Source organism: Hemitrygon akajei, chromosome 8 (assembly GCF_048418815.1).
Source record: "Hemitrygon akajei chromosome 8, sHemAka1.3, whole genome shotgun sequence".
Lineage (NCBI taxonomy): Eukaryota > Metazoa > Chordata > Chondrichthyes > Myliobatiformes > Dasyatidae > Hemitrygon > Hemitrygon akajei.
This window is the reverse complement of record NC_133131.1, coordinates 129,769,474-129,796,565: the sequence shown is the minus strand read 5'-3', so window position 1 is coordinate 129,796,565 and position 27,092 is coordinate 129,769,474. Positions and strand designations below refer to the sequence as shown.

The following is a 27,092-nucleotide window of genomic DNA, read 5'->3' as shown; positions in this document are numbered from 1 at the left end:
TAAACTAATATGGCAGGAGGATGGGAACCAGGATGATAGAGCTGAGGATGAGCCAGCAGGTTTCCAAGTAGACAATGAGTGTAACATGAATATATGGAAGGACAAGCCAATGATTGGGTACAAATGCAGTCAGTGCAAAGAGTTAAACTGTACCATGGAGGCAAAATTTATAAGGGCAAAGAATGTAAGACTGAAGGTGTAGTATTTAGATGCGCGTAACATTCAGAATAAGGAGAATGAATTCATAGCACAATTAGAGATTGGTTGGTATGATGTTGTGGGCATCACTGAGTCGTGGCTGAAAGGAGGTCATAGTTGGGAGTATAATATCAAAGGATATACTTTGCATCGAAAGGTCAGGCAGGAAGGCATAGGCTGTGGTGTGAATGGAGTAATTTTTATCTGGTCAGAGGGTTAGAGAATTTTGAATCTTTGTGGGTGGCGTTAAGAAAGTGCAAGGGTAAGAAAACCATTATGGGAACCATATATATGCCTCCAAATATTAGCCAAGATGTGGGTTTAAGATTACAAAGGGAGTGGCAAAAGGCATGTAACAAGGACAATGACACAATTGTAAAGGGGGGTTTCAATATGCAAGGGATTGGGAAAATCAGGTTGGTGTCAGATCGCAAGGGAGAGCATTTGTTGAATGCCTATGAGATGGCTTTTTAGAGCAGCTTGCGCTTGAGCCTGCCCAGGGAAAGGCTGTCTGAGATTGGGTGTTGTGTAATAACCCAAATCTTATTAGGGAGTTTAGCATAAAAGAACTCTTAGGAGGCAGTGATGATAATATATTCATATTGCAATTTGAGAGGGAGAAGCATAACTCAGATATATCACAATGGAATAAAGGGAATTACAAAGGTATGAGAGAGGAGCTTGCCCAGGTGGATCGGAGGAGGATACTTGGCAGGGGTGACAGCAGAGCAGAGATGGGTGAATTTCTGGCAATAGTTCACAAGGTATGTCCCACAGAGGAAGAAGTTCTCAGATGGCAGGGATAGGCAACCATGGATGAAAAGGAAGTTAGGGATTGCATAAAAGCCAAGGAAAGGGCACATAAAGTAGCAAAAGTGAGTGGGAAGTTGGAAGATTAGGAAGCTTTTAAGATCCAACAAAAGGTAACTCAAAAAGCTATAAGAAGGGAAAATATTAAATAGGAGGGCAAACTAGTCAATAATATAAAGCAGGAAATCAAAATTTTTTTCAGTTATATAACGAGTAAAAGGGAGGTGAGAGTTGATATTGGACCACTGGAAAATGATACTGGTGAGGTAGTAATGGGGGACAAAGAAATGGCAGATGAACTTAATGGGTACTTTGCATCAATGTTCGCAGACCCTAGCAGTGTGCTAGAGGTCTGTGAGTGTCATGGAGCAGGAGTGAATGCCATTGCTACTATAAAAGAAAAAGTGCTTGGCAAACTCAAAGGAGATAAGGTCCTGGGTCAGATGACTACATTCCAGAGTCCTGAGAGAGGTTGCTGAAGAGATAATGGATGCAATGGTCATGATCTTTCAAGAATCACTTAATTCTGGCATGGTCCCGGAGGATTGGAAGATTACAAATGTCACTTCACCTTTTAAGAAGGGACGAAGGCAAAAGAAAGGAAATTATAGGCCAGTTAGCCTAACCATAGTGGTGGAGTCTATTATTAAGGATGTTGGAGTCTATTATTAAGGATGTTGGAGTCTATTATTAAGGATGTTGGAGTCTATTATTAAGGATGAGGCATTAAGGTACCTGGAAACTAATAATAAAATAAGTCAAATTCAGCATGATTTCTGTGAAGAGAAATCTTGCCTGATAAATCTGTTAGAGTTCTTCGAGGAAGTAACAAGCTGGGTGGACAAAGGAGAGTCAATGGACGTAATTTACTTGGATCTTTAGACAGTGTTTGATAAGGTGCCACACATGGAGCTGCTTACCAAAATAAAATCCCATGGCGTTACAGGAGAGATACTGGCATAGTTAGCAGAATGGCTGACAGGCAGGAGGCAGCGAGTGGGAATAAAAGGGGCCTTCTCTGGTTGGCTGCTGGTGACAAGTGGTGGTCCTCAGGGGTCAGTACTGGGACTGCTGCTTTTCACATTGTCAATGATTGAGATAATGGGATTGATGGCTTTGTGGCAAAGTTTGCAGATGATACAAAGTTAAGTGGAGTGGTAGATAGTGATGAGAAAGCAATGTGATTGCAGCAGGACTTAAACAAATTGAAAGAATGGCCAAAAAGTAGCAAATGGAATACAGTGCTGGAAACGTACGATAGTGCATTTTGGTAAAAGGAACAGTAGTGCAGAGTATTACCTAAATGGGGAGAGGGTTCAAATATCAGAGGTGCAGAGGGAGTTGGAAGTCCTCATGCAAGACTCCAACAAGGTTAATTTACAGGTTGAGTCTGTGGTAAAGAAGGAAAATGCAACGTTGGCATTTATTTCAGGAGGAATAGAATATAAAACAAAGAAATAATGCCGAGACTTTATAAGACATGAGTCAGGCTACACTTGGAGTAGTGTCAACAGTTTTGGGCCCTATATCTCCGAAAGGATAGGTTGTTATTGGAGAGAGGCCAGAGGAGGTTCATCAGGATGATTCCAGAATGAAGTCAGTTAATGTACGAGGAGCATTTGGCAGATTTTGGTGTGTACTCACTGGAATTTAGAAGAATGTGGGGGAATCTCATTGAAACCTACCAAATATTGATAGCTCTAGGTAAGGTGGATGTGAAGAGGATGTTTCCTATGGTGGGGGTATCCAGAAGTAGAGGGCACAGTTTCAAAATTGAGGGGTGACCCTTTAAAACAGGTAAGGGGGAATTTTTTTTAGTCAGAGAGTAGTAAATCTGTGGAATGCTCTGCCACAGACTGCAATGGAGGTCAAGTCCATGGGTATATTTAAGGTAGAAGTTGATCGTTTCCTGATCGGATAGGGCATCAAAGGATATGGCGAGAAGATAGATGTATGGGGTTGAGAGGGATCCTGAATCAGCCATGATGGAATGGCAGAGCAGTCTCGATGGGTGGAATGGCCAAATTCCTCTCCTTTGTCTTATGGTCTCACAGGCACTCTACAATCTTAGTACAATAAACGGAAGATCTGGAAACACGCAGCAAGACAGACAGCATCAGTGGCAAGTGAAACGAAGTTAACACTTCAAATGAAAGGTCTCAGAACTTGACAAGCTAACTCTATTTTTCTTTCCACAGCACTTTTTAAATTTCAGATTTGCAGTATCAGGAGCTTTTTTGATATTGTCATAAGGATGCCGAGGTTTTGGAAAAGAAGGAGAAGAGGTTTACCAAGGTGCTGCCTGGATTAGAGGGTATGAGCTATAAGAAGAGGTTGGATAAATTAGGTTGTTTTCTTGTGAGTGTTGAATGGAAGATTACAAATTTATGAGAGACGTAGATAAGACAGTCAGAATCTTTCTCTCGGGTGGAAATATCAAGTATAGAGGACATACTGTACATTCAAAGTGAAGAGGGAGATTTTAACAGAGGCCTTATACCATTTCATGTTCTACATTAGCCTCCCACCATGAGTTAGTGCACCAGTTTGAAAATCACTATTCTCAGTAATCGGTGAGAGAATAATCAAATTTAATATTTATCAAAAAGGAACAAGTTTATAATTAGATAATTTAATAAATTTACTTTCTCACCCGAGCAACTAGATTCATCTGATTTGAAACCTCTGCAGTCGACATTACCATCACATCGCTGTATTAGTGGGATACACTCTCCACTGCTCGCACAGAACAAAGAGCCATTGAAGCAATGCATTGCAGCTGAAAGAAAGAAAATTCAGATTAGTCTGTATTGTGGCAGGATAGGTGAATACTTTTTATTAATATTATAAAAGGAAAGTAAAAGCTCACTTCAGACCTTCTTTTTGCTGTGCACTTTGACAGCCCTCTACACTATCATCACAAACAAGAAAGGCCCAACACTGATCCGTCTGGATCAGTACTGGTTGTGGACCTCCAGCTAGAACAACACCCTTCCACTCTTCATCTTTACATTGAAAAGCGAGCTGATCCTGCCAAACTGGCCAACTTCTAACCAACAATGGAGGTAAAGATGGCAATTACACCATAGTCATTAGTTATCAGGTTCAACAATTAACTCATTGTGTGTGGGGTGGTGGTTGAGAATTTTTGCTCTGTTCAGAAGAAGACAGAATGGAGTCAAAAGTAAAATGGAGTCTGCTGCTCCACTGTTAATGGCCCACAGCAGGATATAAAGTACTCCTTTTTGCTCACTTTACCATTGTCATATAGTCCTATATGTGATAAACACCCCTTGCAGCTTGGATGTGAGAGTTTGCTCAACATCAATAATTTTACAGATGTATTTGAAAATGGAGTGTAATGCACTGTGAGGTTTCACTGCTAATGTAATGGCCTCTCTGTAATGTTTCATCGCTAAGGTAATGGTTTCTCTGTAGAAGCAATGTTTGGGCTATGACTAGAGATAACGGGGGCTTTGGAATGTGTGCTATATGAAGAGAGGCATGTTGTTCTTTCTTGTGGGTCTTTGAGCAGGGATTTCATGGTCTGTTGTTGGCAAGAGATGAAGAGAGAAGACATGAATGGAAAGAGTTGGTAGACTGGTGGATGGAGTGGACTCGGGGCAATGGTCCAACGGTCAGTGAAGTTCGGAGGAGGCTGATGAGCAATGAATGGATGAATCCGTGAGCTTCAACATACACTTTAGACTGTTCCATTAAATGGGCCCTTTTTCTTTTTATTTTCTTTACTAACCCTATAGTCAAATTAAGATTTATAAAGTTCAATTGTTAAATAGCATATGGTGTACTGGCTGATATTTTGCAGTTCGGATTTGTAACCAGGCAACACATCATGCAGCATCCACACAAACAAGGTTTCTCAGTTTAGCTGGGCCAGAGGCTGTCCTCCCCCAGATAAACGCATGCTAGTCGTACCTGAGGTTTACAATTGTGGGGGCTCGTCTGGGAATGATTCCGTTGGATGCTGTGTGATTGCCCTGAGGGTTGTGTGTTTAAGTCTGTGCTGGTATGGATGCTGCCGGGGTGGGGCAGTGGTGTGCCTCCATGCGGTTACTGGTAACTAATGCGTGCGTGTTGAGTGGGGTGGATATTCGTACCCCAGATGAATTGTTAATTTTATTTTTGAGTAGGGTTAAAGCTGTTGGCAAAGTTGTGGTTGTAGCATGGAGATTTGATAAAATGGCAGGCTCAGACCTTGTTTTAGTTCAGACTAGCGCTGACGTAACGGCAGTGGAAGTGCCCACTTCTATTGGTGCCCCAGGTGAGGCGGGGCAATGGCCTGTCCATACTGTCAGGGAGGAGGAGAATGTAGCAGAGTGGGCCGAGTCACAAGTTGAGCTTACCATAGCTGGGGGTGGCGACTTCAAAGACAGGGTTCTATTGTTTCTGAGCAGCAAGGCTATTGAAGGTGCTGGGCTGCCTGAACGCTGAAGGGTTAAAACTTTCCCTGGACAAGTGCCAGTTCTGCAAAACGTCTGTAGCTACTGATCTGGATAAGATAGAGGCGGTGACCACTTGGCCAAGACCCCAGACTGTGAGAGCTCTGCACATGTTTCTCGGGTTCTGTGGTTACTATCGGAGGTTTGTGAAGGGCTATGCAAAAGTGAGTCACCCATTGAATCAGCTTCTGTGTGGTTACTCTCCCTTGGGGAAGAAAGGGAGGGGGGAGAAGGACAGAAGGGTGGAAAGTATCTTAGCCCGTCGGAGCTCTTTGGACCGGAGTGGGATGTAAAATGTGAAGGGGCCGTTCAGTCACTGAAAGTGCAGCTGACCCAGGCACTGGTGCTGGCTTTTGTGGACCCCCGATTGCCGTATGTACTGCATAAGGATATTGGCCCGAGAGGGCTTGGGGGGGTCGGCATCCTGTATCAGGATCAGGGCACCGGGTTGAGACCCGTTGTGTTTGTCAGCCGGAATCTGTCGCCCTCTGAGAAAAACTAACCCATGCACAAGTTGGAGTTTCTGACGTTGAAATGGGCGGTGGTGGATAAGCTGAGTGACTACCTCTACAGGGCCAAGTTTGAGGAGAGGAGAGACAACAACCCCCTAACTTATATCCTGACCTCAGCGAAACAGGATGCCGCAGGCAGTTGGCAGCGTTGTCTGCCCATGATTTCAGCCTGAAGTACTGGCTGGAAAGCCAGATCATTGATGCTGATGCTTTGTCCTGTCGGGCACATGAGGGACTGGTCAGGGACAAGGAGTGGGAGAACGTTCCTGCCCTGGGGGTGAAGGCCATATGTCAGTTTGCCATCACCATGAAGGCAGAGGAAAAGGAGGGGCAGGAGCCATCCCCCAATTTTACTGTAACCTGACTGCTCTGAGGACAAATCAGCTGCTGGAATTGAGTTCTGGGGAAGTGGCTGCTGCTCAGCAAGATGATCTGGGCATTGGTACCATTTGGACAGCGATCGAAAAGGGAGACATGGCTCAGGTGGAGAAGACGAAACAGGTGTTGGTGCTTTCATTACTGAAAGAATGGTCTTGGTTGGAGTTGTGGAACCAGATCTTACATGCGGTCACATCACCCCCAGACCAACTCTGGCGTTGCCAGCTGGTTCTGCCGGGGAAGTATCAGAGGATTGTTTTGAAGTTACTTCATGATGATTCTGGACATTTGGGGGTGGAAAATATCTATGGATTGCTCAGAGTCTGGTTTTACTGGCCCCGGGTGAAGTTGGACGTCGAAGAATACTGCAAGTTGTGCATTTGCCGCATACGGCGGAAGACTCTGCCTACATGGGCAGCTCCTTTGTTCCACTTGCAGAGTGCGGGGCCCCTGGACCTGGTGTGTATGGATTTCCTGTCAATAGAACCCGATTCCAGCAACACGGCCAATACTAGATATGCGAAGGCTTTTCCTACCAAGGACCAGAGGGAGTCTATGGTGGACAAAACGTTATAGGAGAAGTACTTCGTTTACTTTGACCTTCCCAGGTAGATACATAGTGATCAGGGACAGGATTTCAAGAGTAGATTCGTTCATGAGTTATGATCCATGGGTGATCCCCAGCCCGAGAGGTTTAATCAGATCTTGCTAGACATGCTCAGGACCTTGGAGATCAGCAAGAACAGCGGGTGAAGTCAACATATTGGACATCTGGTTCACAGTTACAACTGTACTCGAAATGAAGCTGCTGGGTACTGGCCATATTATCTGATATTTGGGCATGAGGTAAGGTTGCCCATTGACCTTTGTTTTGGGACTGACGAGGGTGACTTAACCACTGAAGACTTATCTTAAGTATGTGTCTGATATGGGAAGGGAGCTGAAAAAGGCTTATGAATTAGCTGGGGTCACGGCTGACAAGTAGAATCCAGGAAATAAGAGGAACTATGAACAAAAGGTGAGGTTCTCCCAACTCAATGAGGAGACCGGGTCCTCACAAGGAATTTGGGGTTACCTGGGAAACATAAGTTGGTGGACTGCTGGACAGCTACGCCCTATGTGGTGGTGAGTCAAATGCCAAACCTACCAGTTTTCCAGGTGAAACCAGAGGATGGGAGTGGGCCTGTCAAGATTCTTCATCGGAACCACCTGCTGTCCCCGGGACAAGAGGTGCAGGCAGAGCCGGAGCCTGACTTGCAGCCTACACCTAGTAAGATGACTTTGCAGAAATGTGGGGTGACTGCAGGGCCCACAGCAGGAGAGGTTATGATGGCCCCCACCCCTGAGAGGGTTACTGATTCGGAGGATGAGGGCCTGGATGTGTGGTACATGCTGGCTTTTGCTAACTCCCCACTGATTGAGGAAGAGACTTCCAGCCCTTCTCCCACTGAGTCAGGTGAAGTGCGGGGGGGGGGGGGTGCGCTATCTGTGGACAGCCTGGATTGCAGCAGGACCCTGCAAGGGATGAAGCAGGGCTTGGCCACGGGACAGAGGGGTCTGAGTTGCAGGTGGGCACGAGTGATTGGTCGGGGGAGGCTTCGCCAGGTAGACCAGAAGTATCCCCAGTAGTGTCTGAACCTGAAGAGTTAGGTGAAGGGGTGTGAAGGTCGCAGAGAATTAGGAGACCACTGGATAGGCTGGCCTATATAGCACCAGGGGAGTAGAATGTGACCCCTGCCGTTTTGGGGAGCTATGTCACTGCCTTTTACACCTGGATTAGACTTTGTGTTTTGCAGGAAGGTTTGGTGAATTATCTCAACATAATGAGGACATGATTAAATTTGGTGGGCGGAGAGTGTAACACACTGTGAGGCTTCACTGCTAATGTAATGGCCTCTCTGTAATGTTTCACTGCTAAGGTAATGGTTTCTCTGTAGCAGCAATGTTTGGGTTATGACTAGAGATAATGGGGGCTTTGGAATGTGTGCTATCCAGTGAGAGGAGTGTTGTTTCTCTTGTGGGTCTGGGAGCAGGGATTTCATGGTCTTTTGTTGGTGAGAGATGAAGAGAGAGGACGTGAATGGGAAGAGTCAGTAGACTGGTGGACGAAGCAGACTGGGAGCAAGGGTCCGGAGATCAGTGATGCTCGGAGGTCGATGGGGAATGAGTGGACGTATCCGTGAGCTCTAATGTGCACATTAGACTGTTTCAGTAAAATGGGCACTTTTTCTTTTCATTTTCTTTACTAACCCGATAGTCAGATTAAGATTTATAAAGTTCAATCGTTAAATAGCATATGGTGTACTGGCTGATATTTTGTGGTTCCGATTTGTAACCAGGCAACACATCACACAGAATCCACACAAACAAGGTTTCTCAGTTTGGCTGGGCCAGAGGCTGTCCTCCCCTAAACAAACGCATGTTGGCCGAACCTGAGGGCTACGGAGTTTTAAATAATAAGTGTGCATTTTAAATATGAAATCACTAATTATATGATTTATTGTCATTAGAGTGAAGGAAATAATCATAATCATCACTGAATGATGGCACTTTAGTTCTCAAGCCATGAGCAATATGCCTGTAATTTCAGATTTCAGTTCAGTTCAGAGCAGACACAAAGAAAAGCAAAATGCTTTAAAAATAATAATTGGATCTGATGTCATTTCTGGGAGAGTGCAGGGTGATAACTCGCTGTCCTCACATGTCATGCTACAGCAGCCAGACCTAATAAAAAGGGAAATATGTTAGTAGAAGGATTGCAACACAAAATGGACCATGCCATTTATTTCAATAACATTGAGAGGAATAAAGATGCTACTGAGGGTAAAATTAAGACGGCCTTTTAAAATACAATCTTGAAACTATTATTATTATTTTCATGTTATTCAATGTATTGGTGTTGTTTGTATATGGAGCACCGCATACTTTTGAATTGGAGGAGAGGCTAATCATCCAACTAACCTCAATACAATCCTGTTTCAGTGACACAGTCACACGAAAACTTGTATTGCCTGCCAACCTGAGTTTCGTTTTTTATGGATCTAGTAGTCATAACTTTCAAAACAATGATTTTTCTTTGTATTTTTAAAAAATGTGTAAAGGCAGCTAAAATGAGTTGGTAAATCACTTCTACTGACTGTAACAAAGTAGAAATGGAGAATGCTGTGAAGCTGTGAATCCACCCATGACACATTGTTTTATTAGTTTGTTTCACACAATAAACTCTTAGTGAAACACACACAAAATGCAGGAAGAACTCAGCAGGTCAGGCACATCTATGGAAATGAATGAACATTTCGGCTGAAACCCTTCTTCAGGACTGGAAAGAAAGGGGGCAAAGCTTCCAGAATAAAAAGGTGGGGGGAGGGGAAGGAGGATAGCTAGAAGGTGATAGGTGAAGCCAGGTTTGTAGCGAAGGTAAAGGGCTCTAGAGGAAGGAATTTGATATGAGAGAAGAGTGGACCATAGGAGAAAAGGAAGGAGGAGACGATATGCAGGTGAAAAGAGTTAAGAGTCCAGAGTGGGAAATAGAAGAGGGGAGGGCAAAGAATTTTTTTTAAGAGGAAGGAGATATCGATGTTCATGCCATCAAGTTGTAGGCTACTCAAATGGAATATAAGGAGTTACACCCTGAGGGTGGCTTCATCTGGCATAAGAAAAGGACATGGACTTACATGTGTGAACAGGAATGGGAATCAGAGTTAAAATTAAAATGTTTGGCCGCCAGGATGTTTCGCTTTTGGAGGATGGAGTGGAAGTGCTCAACAAAGCGGCTCCCCCAATTTACAGCGGGACTCACCAATATAGAGGAGGCCGCATCAGGAGCGCCCGACACAATAGTGGACCCAAGCAGATTCACAGGTGAAGTGTTGCCTCACCTGGAAGGACTGTTTTGGGGCCCTGAATGGAGGTGAGTGAGGAGGGGAACAGGCAGGTGTAGCTCTTAGGCCACTTGCAGGGAAGGGAGATAAGTGCTGGGAGGGGTAAATGGACAATAAACTCCTCTAGTATACTCCCATTACATTGTATTTTAATTCCTTATTTGGGTGCTGTATTGCTTCAACAGGGTTAAGAGTTAACTCAGATTGCTGGAAACTTACATTAACATTCAGCTCACTGGCAATCATACTAGTTTTATTACACTCTGCTGCATAATTACATTTTAATGTTAGTGCTTGGTATATCATAGACTATAGTGAAGCAGCATGTAACTGAAATGAAAGTATATTTTGCCTCACACTTGTGTTACATTATCTGGTGCACCTTTAGAAACAGATTCTGTATGCAAATATAAATTATCATGATTGATCGGCCTGCTTTGCCAGCGTGCAATGAGCACCCCATGCAGACAACTTCCACTCCACCTTCAGTGTCTGGTTTCTGGATTGCCAAGACTTAGCTGAGCAATTCTACCAGTGCATGACATGAACGCTGCTGAACTCATACGGTTGACATCGGGATCACCACACAGTTTGACGCACATCAGGTAACATAAAATAAAGCAATTGTACACCTTCTTTTGGAGGGTAAACTAAAAGAAGGACTCAATCTTCACAGAGTGAACTACCACTATCCCCAATTACCACAGCACTTCTCTTCTCTCCCCTCTTGGATGGCTCCCCGAACTACAGTGCCACAGTTAGGTTGCTCATCCTTCCTTCAGGCCCCACTCTGATCCAGGCAGGGAGCATGATTCTCAGACCTGTTGGACAAGCTCAAGGGCTGAGGCTCCTCCAGCACTGTCTCTTGGATCCCACTGTCCACCTCTCTCACAGTCACACCCTCTTGTCCCTGACCGCAGACCGAATTTGAGGCAGCTAATCTAATGGGTGTAACTGCCTCCTGAAACAGAGAATCCAGGTAAATCTCTCCCACCCTGATGTGCCGCAGTGTTTGATGCTCAGATTCCAGGTCAACACCTTTGAGCCTGAGTTCCTTGAGCAGCCAACACTTGCTGCCGATGTGGTCACCAGGGACCACAATGGGGTCCACCAGCTCCCACATTTATGAAGCCTGCATGAAAAATCTAGTGGGATCATAGGAACAAAAAAAAATATGAGAGCAGAATTGGACTATTTGGCCAATAGATTCTACTCTGCCATTGAATCACAGCTATTTTCTTCACACCACAGATGCTGGACCTGGACCTGGTAGAAAAATTACGGTAGTGTCAAAACTAATTCAGGCTTATTTGTTCTCCCATATATTGAAGGTGCAAGATTGACATTAATGTTCATCTACTCAGCATGGACAAGTTCAGCTGAGTGGTTTGTTTCCACTCTGCACTATTCTATGCTTCTATGTTACATTTAATACTGTGGTGCTTGTGAAAAGTTACAACCAGTTTGTTCAAAATAGATAAATAGAAACAGGATTTACATCCTAATTAACGGGAGAAAGTCTGCAGATGCTGGAAATCCAAAGCAACACACACAAAATGCTGGGGCATCTCAGCAGTTAACTTTTCAAGCTGAGACTCTTTGTCAGGACTGAAAAGGAAGGGGGAAGATGCCAGAATAAAAATGGGAGGGGAGGAGAAGGAGGCTTGCTGGAATGTGATAGGTGAAGCCAGGAGGTCTGGGAAAGGTATAGGACCAAAGGGAACAAGGTGGGGAGCCAGAGGGATGAGATTATGGGTGACGGGCAAACAAACTTTTATTGCATACTCCAGTGAGGGTACAGGAGAGAAAGAGAAGGTGGAAGTCTGACAAAGGGACAAGGAAAACAAGAGGAGATTAGTTAGCTGACATTAAAGAATCAAAGTTGATGCCATCAGGTTGAAGTCAACTGAGATGGACTATGAGGTGTTCCTCTAACTGGTGTTCAGCCCCAGCTCGGCAGTAGTGGAGACCATGAGAGACAAGGCATTGTGGGAACACGAGGTGGAATTAAAAGTGTGGAGACCCCGGTTGTTATGGCAGACACAGTGAAGGTGCTTGACGATATTTCATGTTAACCAAAAACTGATGGAAAGTCTCTCTGAGTAGAGCAGCAACTGTGGAAGCAAAGTGATATTCATTGTTTCGGAGAGAAGCTAGTCAGTACAGCAAACTTAGAGAGTTTGCTATCTTCCCTCTAGACTCAGTCCCAATGCAGGGTCTCAGTCTCGAACATCAACAATCCTGTTTCCTCTGTAAATGTTGCTTGACCTGCTGACTTCATTCAGCAATTCTTTTTGCTCTAGATTGCATTATCTGTGTCTTGTGTCTCCTCAGATACTTAGTCTTATTTGAATATAAAACATATTGCTGTGTAACATGGCTTATTATGGTATCAGTTTGCTAATCTCTTGGAGTTTATTTATGCTTTTATGATGCCTTTGTTTCTTTACATAAAATGAAATTTTGTGTTTTTATATTGGTAATGTTGGTCTACTTATCTATAACAACTATATGAATGACAGCATCTGGATACAGCAGAGCATAATGAATCTGTAATTACAAAGATCCTTCAACAAGCTAACAGCCTACAGAGCAGGATATGCTTGACAGTCACTCAGGATCGGGCTGCTGAATTCTGAGAAAAAGGGAAAGATACATGTCCAAAAATGAGAGCAATACTATAAAGAGCTCTGCTCAAATAATTAACTTTGTTCATAAAGAGTTTAGTTAAAATAGCATTGTCTTAAAGATATTATGACTGGTATCATAATACTAGTTATACTATATTTACACAAATGGGGTACCTGTTACTACATGTGCCAGGTTCCAGGTGTTATTTGTAGATGTTTTGGAATAGTCCAATAGATGATGTCCATAGGCAGCAAAAGATATGAGACAGTGCAACAGAAAAGATGCTCTAGAAGCTTTGCTTTACTATCATCATCCCAAATAATTCCCTCCTCACATCTTGTAAGTTTTGTGGACTTACTGAATTGCCAAGGAAATGCTGTTTTGCATCCTCAGCCTGTGTAATTCAGGTCTAAGCTAATTAATGTACCTTGGGCATATCACCCGCATACCAGTGGAATGTCTCATCAGCTAGATGAGGAGGATAACAGAGAAGATGGGAATATCAATCTCCGTTGGCTGGCTCATAAAAGTAGAAGTATTAAGAAATAAAAACAACACCTGAGATCTGTAAGCAGCCAAATGACACATGCCAATGGGCCATCTCTTTGCTATAAAAGACTGCATAAAAAGGTCCAGGACCAAAATTCCTTTGATATTAAACAAATGGATTTTTATCTTGAGTTTCCCGATATGTTATGCCCCTGAAAATGGAGCAGAGACTGAGCATCCTGGATTTCAAGATCGTTAGCTCTCAGCTCATAATATTCTCCAGGCAGGGAGGAAGGACCTGCATCTCATGCTCCTTTCATGACACAAGTGAAGCAATGGCATAAAATTCTAAGTCACTTTAGCAGCCAACAAGTCAAGAGATCTCTGTAGTTGATGCTTACTCAAATGAGGCAAAATAGGGTGCTCCTTGTTCTGTTCATCCAGTAAGGGGATCATTTCAATTAGTGAGCAAACTTAGGTTCTGCTGTGTGTGCTTGTTTTCATTATAGCTGCAAGTATGTTGACTTACTGACAACATTAGTCATAAGAATAGACTAATTATGTAAGTACAGAGCCTAAAAAGGGAGTGGTAGCCACCACCCAGATGCTGGGTAGGAAAATGTATAGATGTTGTGCAAATCACAGCAAAGAACCTTTCTCAACCATGATGGATCATATGAAAGTCCATTATAAATCTATGCCCGATGTGTAAAGTACGATTTCACAAACCACAATCTGATCGTACTTACAGCAGCCAAATTCATCTTCTTTGGAAGAGCAATCTGGGACTCCATCGCACCTGAACAAAGATGGGATACATTCCCCGTTGGAACATTGGAATTCTGTATCTTTACATTGATCCTGAGGAGGAAAGGTGCCTGGAATCAGTGTTGAGCAATTAGATTCGTCGCTTCCATCTGCACAGTCCTCTTCACCGTCACAGACCCAGGATCGATGAATGCACATCTGTGTATGCCGGCACTGAAAAGAGACCGGGGTACATGTCGCTGGCAGTGGCATGGGTAATTCTGTGGGAGAGGGAAAAACAATAAGGAATCACAAGGAGTAACTGCCTTGGGTTTAACCATTTCCCTTTTGTTGCATTTTCCAGATAGTTGTGGAAGATGGTAATAAGCATAAACCTGTCACAACACACTTCTGCTAATTTTCATTCCCCTGATTTCAAATGGAAAAAGACTATATTTGGCACATGAACTGATACTGGCTATTTTGTACCATCACCTGGAGTCAAAATAACTGCACACTGTGGAGACTGAGGGATGGAAGCCCTTCAGGAATGAAGGGTCATGGATACACAAAATTAAATGTATAAAGGTTTGAAACTAAGGGCAGACAAGGCCTTCTCATGCAAAGATCCAACTGTGATCTTCTGCCATTAATGGTACAAGGGGAATCAAAGTAGAGTTGGTACCCTAATTAAAAACAGAAATGCTGGAAGTACTGAAATCCCAAACTGTCTACTTGGGTTAAGGTGATAAGCCTCTTTTAATATCCAAAACAGAATTCCCTACTTCGAACTTCCATCCAAACTTAGAACTTGTCAGGGCATGAATTGTGTGAATGTCATGTGTGGAGACTTATTTGTGTTTCTCAATATGGTGAGTATACCTCAATTGCTTCTGGGGGTACAACTTTCAATTAACCTCTTGGGAACTGAAAGTTGGATGAACAGGTTGAGTAATTTTTTTTCTCCTGATCCTAGGCAGGTGCATTTTACTTTGGCTCATTAAGGCTCCAGAATATTTGATGTGGTATCTTGGCATTTGTCCTAGAGTAGTGCTGTTTTCCTTCAAAGCACATTTGAATTGACATAGGGGAGCATCCCTGCCTGACGAAGTTTGCATGGTGGGACTGGCTTGATAGTTCTCATTGTTTGCAGAGTTTCCAGTATGGTATTGTTTACACTGCAAATTGGCCTGGGAGTACTGAAGATAATGATGAACAGCAGGAAGAAAATGGCAAAATGTCAAGAAAATTAAATAGAATCTATTTTGTGCTCATAACAATTTTCAGCTAATCTGTACAGACCTTTTGTGCTGATAACATTTGCTTACTAATTCTAACAGCCTACAATATTTAGGTGTACAATATGGATTGTGCAGTTTTATTCTGAGGTGTTACTTCCACTGATATTTTATATTACATTAACAATCCACTAGATCAATTGTATGATCTAAGAACCTCCTCATTCTAAGTTTTGGTAGCTACATTTGCTGTTTCACCCAGCCCTACCAAAAAAAGAGCTTTGATTTAAAGTCAATAGATGTGTATTAATCCTATTGTGAGTGGGTTAGGGTGTGAGCTATGCTGGCAGGATGAAGTTAACAGCAGACTTTTGCAATAACCTTGACAACAGCCTGAGTCATAAGAACTCCCAGATCATATCTCATTGTTTCAAAATGGAGCTGGATGAAGGTGCAGTGAATGATATTAAATTCACCAGTCAAAGCAGACAAACTCCCAGAGGCTAGGTCTTGCTGGAGAGCTAGGAGAATTGTCTCTGACCAGGTAGGTGAGGGAAGGGAATGCTTAGAGGAAAATGAAAGGAAGAACTAGAAACTGCAGAGGAAGAAGCTGTAGATTAAACTGCTACAACTGTAAAGCTTTGACTTATTATGGAGAGATTCTCCTGAAGGATCTTCCCCATTCCCCTGAGCAACAATCCTTCTCCTTCCATTTGAACCAGAACAACACAAAAAGTACCTAGTTACTTCACTATTCCAAAATACTCAATCTTTTATCTGATGAACAGCAGCATTGATCACGAACAACCGATAATCAACCTTGCAGACTGCTTGGTGCAAGTTTTTTGATCATTTTTAGTACCACTTTTGTGAATAAAACTTAGAAGGTGGCAAGAGCTCAGTAGCCCACAATAGGAGACCTTGTGGAACTATAGCTATTGACTTCTGGGATGTAAATTCGGTTGGGTGGATGTGTCTGAGCGGGATAATTTGTAACAACAGAGGAACTGGCTGGTATACAATTGGAAAGCAGACATGTATCATCATGTAATGAATCAGTGTGTACTTCTCATATGGAACTTATACCATTTACAGAGATGGCTTGCTGGGGTGTGACAGGGGATGGGAAGGTTCTTCTATCCACACCTCTCCTTGAGAGATCACAGATTGTCTGAGCTCCTGTCCAAGCTGCTGATACTATTACTGTAGGTTATATTCACTGTTCATTTTGGTTATGTGCTCTTAAAAACCATGCCTTTGGAATGTGACCTATGCTACATAGCTTGGATTACAACCACATAGAAGCTATCAAGGCTGAAAGCCATAAGGAACAAGAGTAGGATGGGACTATTCAGCCCTTCAAATCTGCTCTGCCAGTCAATTGGACCTTGACTGCTCCAATGTTCCCTGTTCACTATTCCTCCCATTCCCCATAACACAGAATTAGAAATCTGTCTATTTTTAAATACACCATAGACTCTTCTCCCTTCCACTCTCCATGACTCTCTGTAGCAAGAAGTTTGCAAATCTTTGAGAGATAACTTCTTGCTCATCTCATTCTTTAATGGCCACTCTGCCATGTTCTGGATACCTTCATGAGCGGAAACACCACACCCATTGAACTCCGAGTGTTTCAAAAAGATGGCCTTTCTTCTTGACGTTAATGAGTATACAGCCAAAATTGAATGCAGTACAGGGTTAGATCCTTCAGCCTACCATGTTGTGCTAAACATCCATTTTGTTTGCACATAATCCATATCCTTTCATTCCCTCATTTTTCATATGCCTATCTAAGAGCCTCTTAAAAACATTTATTGTATCTAATTCTAGCATCCCCCAACCCCTTAGTAGTGTATTCCAGGCACACACCACTCGATTTTTAAAATGCTTGTCCTGCACACCTTATTAAACAACCTCCCCCCATCCTTAAGTTAATACTCTCTACTATTAGACATTTCAAACTTGGATGTCCACCTATGTCCGCTGTACTTTTATAAACTTCAGTAAAGTGCCTTTGCAGCCTTTGCCATTCCAGAGAAAACTATTCTGGTTTGTCGAACCTCTCCTTATACCAAATGTCCTCTAATACAGGCAACAACCTGGTAAACGCCTTCTACACCCTTTCCATCCTTCCTGTAATTGGGAAATACCACAGACCTGTTTAACTTTTCTTCATACAACAAACTCTCAAAATCTGGGTTCATTAGAGGCAACCTTCTATGAATTATCTCCAATGAAATAACATTTGTCCTTATATAAAGGCCTAAAAATTGTTCACAATATTTTAGAAATTGTTTCACTAGTGCCTTGTATAATTGCATTAGGAGTTCCTTAATTTTATATTCAATATCCCTCAAAAAAACATGATTAACATTTAATTAGTTTTCTATATTCCTTTATGGAACTGTGTACCAGTTTTCAGTGTTTTGTGTACAAGGATCTCCAAATCCCTCTGTGCTGTAGTTTCCTGCTCTTTTTTTGTTCTTTAATGTTCTTTATTTCTTCCTTCCAAAATGACCTCCTTCAGTCTAACTTAACCTACAAAAATAAACTTCAGTGGAAATCAAAACTAAAGGAAAAGTAAGCAACACACACAAAATGCTGGTGGAACACAGCAGGCCAGGCAGCATCTATAGGGAGAAGCGCTGTCCTGACGAAGGGTCTCAGCCCGCAACATTGACAGTTCTTCTCCCTATAGATTCTGCCTGACCTGCTGCGTTCCACCAGCATTTTGTGTGTGTTGCTTGATTTTGCAGCATCTTCAGATTTCCTCGTATTTGCTAAGGGAAAGGTAAATGGGTTAAAAATTTGCCACTTTCCTGTTCATGTTGTCAAAATTAAGATTTATCACTTTCTCATTTCATTTGCAGCAAGTTTTAAATCCTGCACTGGGAGAGAGGTTTCCATGTACTAACAATTGCAAACCTCTGTGGTATATTTGGTTCCTTATTTTTCTTTTGCCAACTTTCACTTAAGCACAAAATCCTGGCTTCTAGTATGACACTAAGAAATCCCAATAGCACAGATGCCTAATGTATAGTATACATTAATGACAAGGAATGACAAAACTATCTAAATTCCCTTTGGCTGAAGTTGCTCTAGCCTCAGCTTCTCAGTTCACAAATATTAGTTGATTCTTCATTAGGGTTTCTTTTGGATGATGTGATTGAAGTGCAGTAACTTGGCCCCTCTGTTCCTCCTCACCCTCTTTCTTGCCTCCTGATCCAGCTGGCCCTATCGCTCTATCTCCTTCGCCCCACAGTTCTCCCACTGATTACCCTTGCCACCTTTGATTCCATGCTTCACTCCCACTCCTATCAGATTCCATCTTCATTACCTCACATAGACCTTCCAGTTTCTGATGCAATTCATATTCTCCTTCATCCCACATATGTCTATATGGACTTCAGTAAGGCCTTTGACAAGGTTCCGCACGGAAGGTTAGTTAGGAAGGTTCAATTGTTAGGTATCAATATTGAAGTAGTAAAATGGATTCAACAGTGGCTGGATGGGAGATGCCAGAGAGTAGTGGTGGATAACTGTTTGTCAGGTTGGAGGCCGGTGACTAGTGGTGTGCCTCAGGGATCTGTACTGGATCCAATGTTGTTTGTCATATACATTAATGATCTGGATGATGGGGTGGTAAATTAGATTAGTAAGTATGCAGATGATACTAATGTAGGTGGCGTTGTGAATAATGAAGTAGGTTTTCAAAGCTTGCAGAGAGATTTAGGCCAGTTAGAAGAGTGGGCTGAATGATGGTAGATGGGGTTTAATGCTGATAAGTGTGAGGTGCTACATTTGGGTAGGAATAATCCAAATAGGACATACATGGTAAATGGTAGGGCATTGAAGAATGTAGTAGAACAGAGTAATCTAGGAATAATGGTGCATAGTTCCCTGAAGGTGGAATCTCATGTGGATAGGGTGGTGAAGAAAGCTTTTGGTATGCTGGCCTTTATATATCAGAGCATTGAGTATAGGAGTTGGGATGTAATGTTAAAATTGTACAAGGCATTGGTAAGGCCAAATTTGGAATATTGTGTACAGTTCTGGTCACCGAATTATAGGAAAGATGTCAACAAAATAGAGAGAGTACAGAAAAGATTTACTAGAATGTTACCTGGGTTTCAGCACCTAAGTTACAGGGAAAGATTGAACAAGTTAGGTCTTCATTCTTTGGAGCGTAGAAGGTTGAGGGGGGACTTGATAGAGGTATTTAAAATTATGAGGGTGATTGATAGAGTTGACATGGATAGGCTTTTTCCATTGAGAGTAGGGGAGATTCAAACAAGAGGACATGAGTTGAGAGTTAGGGGCAAAAATGTAAGGGTAACACGAGGGGGAATTTCTTTACTCAGAGAATGGTAGCTTTGTGGAACGAGCTTCCAGTAGAAGTGGTAGAGGCAGGCTCAGTATTGTCATTTAAAGTAAAATTGGATAGGTATATGGACAGGAAAGGAATGGAGGTTAAGGGCTGAGTGCGCATCAGTGGGACTAGGTGAGAGTAAGCGTTTGGCACGGACTAGAAGGGCCAAGATGGCCTGTTTCTGTGCTGTAATTGTTATATCGTTATATGCTCATCACTCCCTCACCCGCATCTTCCTATCATCTGCTGGTACTTGCTTCACCTCTTCCCTTCATCTTTTTACACTAGATATCTTCCCTCTATCGTTCTAGTCCTGATGAAGTATCTCAGCTAAAACACAGTTGTCCATTTCCTTCCCTGTGTGCTGCCTGACCTACTGAGTTCCTCTAGCACAGGGGTTCCCAACCTTTTTTATACTGCGGACCAAGAGCCATTAAGCAAGAAGTCCATTGAAACCCTTGCTCCAGCACCTTTGTAAGTTGCATATCAGCAAATCATTTCTATGGCATTGTCACTTTATCTCTGCTCCACAGTTCTAACCTGGAAATGGTGGACTGAATATCTTTCTTCTTTAATTTAAAATTGTTTAATATTCCGATTTCACCTGGCATTTCACCTAGAATCTTAATAGACAATGACACATTTAATGAGTCATTGTCCAATCTGTAGCCATAACTTGAAAATCCATGTTTTTTTTTGTTGGGGAGGGGGTGATGTGAAAAATGTCTAGATAAAAATTAACTGCTCAGATCCTTTATTTACTTTCAGGAATGTCATCTCCATACACTGGCAGTAATTTAAAAGCTGAAGTGCTCTAATTAATCTTCAAAAGAGAAAGGTGCTTCCATTCAGAAGAAATTTGCATTAATAAGTTTGTATCTTTAACAGGAAACTGAGAAAGGAAGTGACTAAACACAGGTTGCAAATCTTGAGACAAATCTATCAGAAAGGCTTAACTTTCAATGTAATGGTAAGTGGTTATTTGGTAGCAGGACTGTATTATTTGGTTTCTAATGTGATAGTAACTAAGACTATAAAAGCTTCTTCACTCCTCAATGGACTTGTGTGGTCTCCAGGCAACACACACCGAATACTGGAGGAGCTCAGTACGTCAGAAGCGTCGATGGAAAGAAATGGATAGTCATTGTTTTGGGTCATGACCCCTCATCCGGACTGGAAGATAGAGGGGAGTAACTATTATGAACAGAGAGAAAGAGCTAGCAAATGATAGGAAGCTGTAAGTAGGGAGTAGTGATAAACAGGTGAGAGATGGGGGGAGCAGGGTGATTACTTTACTTGATGGTTATGGTGATGTGAGGAATATACTAGGCCATAAAGTTATAGCTAAGTTAAAGATAATAGTAGTTGACAATGTTATAATATCCTGAGCTCTAAACTGCTCCTCTGCCTTTTCATCTCTTCTTCGTGACAGTTCTTCTATCACAATCTGTTCTAATAGATCTTTGGATGGCTCAGTGTCAAGTTATATCATAACACTGCACTGACATTCTTGGACATTTAACTATGTTGAATTGTTATTGCTGAATCCCATAACACCTAACTCCAACCATCAAGGACATCTTCAAGAGGATGTTTGTGGTAATATTACTTTATATGTTATGTTTGAATTATATGTACTGTGTTGTGCACCTTGGTCTGGAAGAACGTTGTGTAATTTGGTGGTATACAGGGATATGGTTGAATGACAATAAACCTGAACTGCAACTTGAACTTGAGAAAACAGCATCCATCATTAAGACCCTTATCATCTGGCACATGCCCTCTTCACATAACCACCATTGGAGAGGAGGTACAGGAGCCTGAAGACCCACTCTCAACAGTTTAGTAACAGTTTCTTTCCTCCCATCATCAGATTTTGACACAGTCCATGAATCCATGAACTCTCCCTCATTCTATGCCTTTGGCACTATTCATTTACTTTTAACTTAAAGTAATCTCTTGGCACTGTACTGCTGCCCAAAACAATACATTTCTGATATATATCAGTGATATGAACCTGATTCTGAAAATAATCATTGAAAATAAGCCCTTTTAACATGGATACAGAATCTGCCCTCACAGACACTTGATATCCTGTGAGTGCCAGCAAGCTCAGGAGAGGCTACATTTGTTCATATTACATAAGTTGGACTTGTAGCTCAAATTTATAAAGTTTATTTGTCATAAGAAAGTTATGAAGACTGAGATAAGCTGTGCTATGGAAATATATCATAACGTGCTAGTTTTGAGATGAAGAATATTAGAAAAAGAATTTCAAAGTACATTCTGTTTTACACTTTTGTTTTACCATTGAAGACCTGAAAAACATTAACATGTGGTTAAAATATTTTAATTACTGCTGACATTTCAAGTGCCTTCATTACTGTAATGAGATGCTCTACAGATTACATGTTGAAGCTTTTAGTAAATGGCAGTGTGGGGAGACAGGATCTTGCAACATGCTTCCTATCTAAAAGTTAATATGAAAACATGACCTTTTAAGTAGAGTCTAAATAAAGGCTAGATTGTTGACAGAATCTGGTGTCTAAACATGGCTTCAAGGTTATAATGGGCTCCAGGTCTGTTTCAGCACATTGGATTCTGCTGACCCTTACCTGTGAACACAAAAATGTGGGTTCTAAGGTACATTACCTCCAGCAACACACCCCGGGGTAAAAGAGATATCATCAATTGCAATGGTTATGTGTTTATCTCCACCCACTTCAGCTTCAAACACTACTTGAAATGGGTGGTTGTTGGCAACCATCAAATTGGCATATATCCAGTTGTCCTCCTTGTTCCCGGACACTGACCACATCAGCAAGGGCATTCCAGATTTTCCGGCTGTGTACACCTGAAAGAGGAAAGTATTTCCCAAAATGTTACTGAGCAGAATGGATCTTCCCAACTTGCATTTTCAGGTCAGAAATTTTACACGTTTTTTTGTTCCTCTCCACCTTTGAGCCACATGGCTCAAATATAAGTGCTTTCTGAAACCTCTGAAGAACTGATAGTCATGTGTTTTGAGAATCAGTTGAAAATTTAAACACATACTTATTTTTCTGTTGAAGTCGAGAAAGACAATCTCCAAGAGAACATTTCAGACTTATTAAATTTTGCATGCCAAAAACGAAAGAACATTTTTTTTTACATATACAGGGTCTCAGTTGACTGGCATACAGATCAGAGAACAGAAACCGGAGTTTAGTGTACCTTGCTTTACAACCCACAATTCTTATAGACTGTTCACAAAACAAGATGACTTTATAAAGTTCTAAGGTTTCTATGAATATACTTCCAAATATGTTCATGTTTTGAAATTTACTGATATTGAAAACATGAAATGGAAGGTAGTTGTTCCAAATTTTCAAGGATCTGTTAGTTTTTTTGATAAGTCTAATAGTAGGCAAGTGTTTAGAAAATCTATTCTTGGGTTCTTGCTGTGAACTTTTTAGAATTTACTTTGGAGCAGAATTTGTCTTTGTTTACATCCCAAAGCAGCAGGGTAATAACGTTATTTTTGAGCGATGACAACAAACCTTTGATAGGCTCATCTAGAATTCAACTGCTCTGCTAAATATTTTAGCAAAGTGAGTAAAACATGCACTGTGTAATTCTAACCTAATCATAGCCAGATTGTTCAAAGGCAATGTGTCTGGATGGTGCGGGAAGTTGAATTAAATGCTCTCTTCTACCACTTTAAGGAGGCTAGTGCCATGTTTAACATGCATAACTTGGAAAATAGGTAAGGAACCTTTCCATTTCAAATTACTGAGAGAAAATGTACTGGAACTACAGCAGAATGAAGGATGCCACGGGTGATAGTTCACAGACAGAAAAAAATAATATCACGCCCCTGCTGCAGTTAACTTATATACATATTAAGACCATGGCTACTAAAGAGGCTAATAGGCATATATCTGGAGATGCTAACTACAATGGAGAGCTTACCTGTATGTAATATTTCAGAGCACAGAGGAGACCAACTATAAGGTATAACAGTGCACCTCACAGAGCTTAAGAATATAGAAATCGAGGTAGTGGTGGATCTTGTGACTTCTCTGCCATGCCCAAGATTGGAAGTGATCTTTTACCTGAGACTACTTTCCTACATCAATTTACTCAGGAATTAAGAGTCACAGGTCCCGCTGGATTGAACATTACAAAAATTCACTACCCCCTTGGTGACAAACTTCATTCTCAGTTCTGAATTACTGACTGCTTACACTGAGTTTATAAAGTACGCCTGCTTGTTAATGCAAATATTTAATCAGTCAGGCATGTAGAAACAACAGCATGCAGAATGGTCCAGAGATACAGGTAAACACGAGGAAATCTGCAGATGCCGGAAATTCAAACAACACACACAAAATGCTGGTGGAACTTCCCTATAGATGCTGCCTGGCCTGCTGTGTTCCACCAGCATTTTGTGTGTGTTGTCAGAGATACAGGTTGTTGTTCAGACCAAACATCAGAATGAGGAAGAAATCTGATCACAGTGAATTTGACTGTGGAATTATTGTTGGTACTAGATGGGGGGGGGGGGGGTGTGGTTTGAATATCTCAGAGACTGCTGGTTTACTGGTATTTTCACACACAGAGGGCTCAAGAATCTATAGAGAATGGTGCAAGGGTAGAAAATAAACTTGCTGTGAGTAGGAATTCTGTAGTAAGAAAATTGTCTTGTTAATAAGAGAGGTCAGAGGAGAAAGGCCTAACAGATTCAAGCTGACAGGAAAGTGTCAGTAACTCAAGTAGCCATGTGTTACAGCAGTGTTGGGCAGAAGAGCATATACCCGAACACACAACGTGCTGAACCTTAAGGTGGATGGGCTATCACAGGTGAGACCCTAAACAGACACTCAGTGGCCACTGAATGTTTATTTTGACTATATTAGTTCTATAAAGTCTAACTAGATGAAATACCAACTCCTCATCTAGCATGCCAAGCTCCTAAAGAATTTTGTACAGTACCATGCAAAAGTATTAGGCACATACAGCTAGGGTATCTAAACCTTTTGTATTGTATTTGTCAATGTGAAGTGGAGAGCAAGTTAGCAATCTGGCTGGAGCAAAGGATGTTGGGAAAGGTGAGGGTGGAGTGCTGCAGGAGGATTGTGGGACAGGTGGTAGAGAAGGAGTGCCACAGGTGAGAGGAGCTATAGGTGCAGACACACCCAGCCCAGAGACACCATCAAGATCACTTGATTCCAAACAGTTGGTTTACTGACCATTATAGAATGTTTCTCTGGTGCTTCCCACTCCCTCCCTTCCTCTTGGTTGTGTCAGCACTGTCTGCTGGGCGCCTGAGGTGTTACAGAGATGGATAAATTTCTAGAATCATACTGCAGATTGCAATGGTAACAAAGGCAGTTAATATGGCTATGACTGCATTTGGGACATTTGTCTTCATAACCTATGTACCATAAAGAAGGAATTAAGAGAGGTGGTGCTTGATAGTTTGCATGGAGATTATGGGCCAAAGGAGCCTTCTCAGTGATGAATGTTTTATGACTCCAACATTCCAGATGCTGGTTTATAAGGGTTGTATATAACTGGAACAAGATATCTCTATGCTTGTACTCAAATCATCTTGCAATAAAGCCCAATGTATCATTTGGCTTCCAAATTGCCCTGGCATCCTAGACCAATATGATCTACAATTTCGGATGATGGGAAATTATCTCAGAAAAAAACATAACATTTTCTTACATTGTCTCACAGAACAGATGAAAGGATGATGGATTCACTGGCTTGGGTGTGAAGGACCAGGGTTGATAGTCTAGGAATATGGGGCCAGCCATTTAGGACAGAGATGAGAAGAGATTTCTTCATTATAAGGGTAGGGAGTCTTTGGATACTCAGTCACTGAGTACATTTGAGGCAGAGATTAATAGGTTTTTTTATATTAGTGAAATCAAGGAATGTGAGGTTAGTGCACTGATGAGGTAAAATATGAAGCATGATTTTGATTGGTGAAGCAGGCTGAAAATAAGATGGCATTAGCCAGTCATCCCTAGAAAATATCAACTGCCGCAGTCTGGTGAATAGTAGAATTAGTGGCCTGCAGAAAAAAAGTATAAATTTGGAGCTGACAGCTTTAATTTCATTCACAATGGAGGGATTGACAACCAAGGCTTCTAAAGGACTTCAGATAATTATCATATTTGCTTGCCATTTGCTGTTCTAGCTCATTTTGGAATTTTATTCCCAAAAGTTTAGAAAATTATAGGCAAGTACCAAAAATAGCTTTAGTTGCATAGAAATTACTTTCCCACTTCAACATTAATTAGTGTCAAAACTTTAAGAGGTTTAACTTATGGATTTTCACAAATGGTTAACAGTCAATAAGAACTGGAGGCAGAAAGGTTACAATTAACAAAGAGAGATTTATTTGATAGTTTGATGTAACCAGTGATTAGATCACTGTAGTAAAAGATGAACGTTTTATCCCACTGCAACACCCAACAGTCAAGAAGATTTAAGAATACTTGTATTGGTTGGATAGTTATAGAATCAGATAGCTAAAATACCATTGTAAACATTTCCCTTACCTTCAGAGTGCCCATTTCTTTCGAAGCACTGATAAAGTACCAGAAACGCAAGTGACAGACTCCTATACTCGCTGGGAATGAATGGGTGGTGGTTATTCTAGCAATGTCACCTTCATGTTGAGCTGAAGAATTAATATACAGAAACCTTCCTCCAACTCCTTCAAAGGAAACAAATAACATTATGTATTTTATTGAATTTCTCAGCAGCAATATGTTTGGAAAGTAACAACTATCAAATCACAAACCTCTCAAATTTGTGGTTCTGTTTACTTGCATGAAGAGATTACATTGTAAGCTACGCTCATGCTTGTACCAACAGTAAAGAGACATTACTCACTTCAGTCTCATAAAAAAAACATTAATCTGTCTCCAGTATTGTGAGCTGGTGAGCCCAGTGAAAATAATGATTATCCACTTCATGAGAAAGGGGAGAATTTGACATTCAAATTCCCACATTAATAGAAGTCATAAGATTAATGCATTTCCCTGTCTCATGATGCACAGCAACTTTGTGTTTGGAATATTGAAGAATGAAACCTGCTGTGTTGTATTTATAACATTTTGGAAGCATTTGATTTGTGTTGTGCAATACTATTATTTTCTGTGCCTAGCTATTTAGTTAGATTTTTTTTCTTTGCAGAAATTACACAGCTCCATTTAGTGTTTTACCTGTAAGTTAATTCATGGACAAATGGTCGACCACTACCTCCCTTCTGCAGACCTGCTGCTTTCAGGAGATTCAGTACATTTGAAATTTGACCAGTGCTGTAATGCAATGAGTGAAGGGTACTCACCAACAAGTAAAAACAAAGAAATGCTTTGCAA

General features: G+C 41.6%; 1 protein-coding gene across 1 annotated transcript in view; it reads right to left on the bottom strand.

Annotated features, from left to right (window-relative positions):
• malrd1 (MAM and LDL receptor class A domain containing 1) overlaps nt 1-27,092 on the bottom strand; it is a 359,618-nt gene that overhangs the window by 33,914 nt on the left and 298,612 nt on the right. Inside the window, exons 31-34 of the mRNA XM_073055307.1 lie at nt 26,268-26,425; nt 22,366-22,567; nt 14,109-14,387; nt 3,662-3,787 (exon numbers count right to left, since the gene is read on the bottom strand). Coding sequence (XP_072911408.1) covers nt 3,662-3,787; nt 14,109-14,387; nt 22,366-22,567; nt 26,268-26,425 — 765 coding nt within the window. The remainder of the gene's footprint in view (nt 1-3,661; nt 3,788-14,108; nt 14,388-22,365; nt 22,568-26,267; nt 26,426-27,092) is intronic.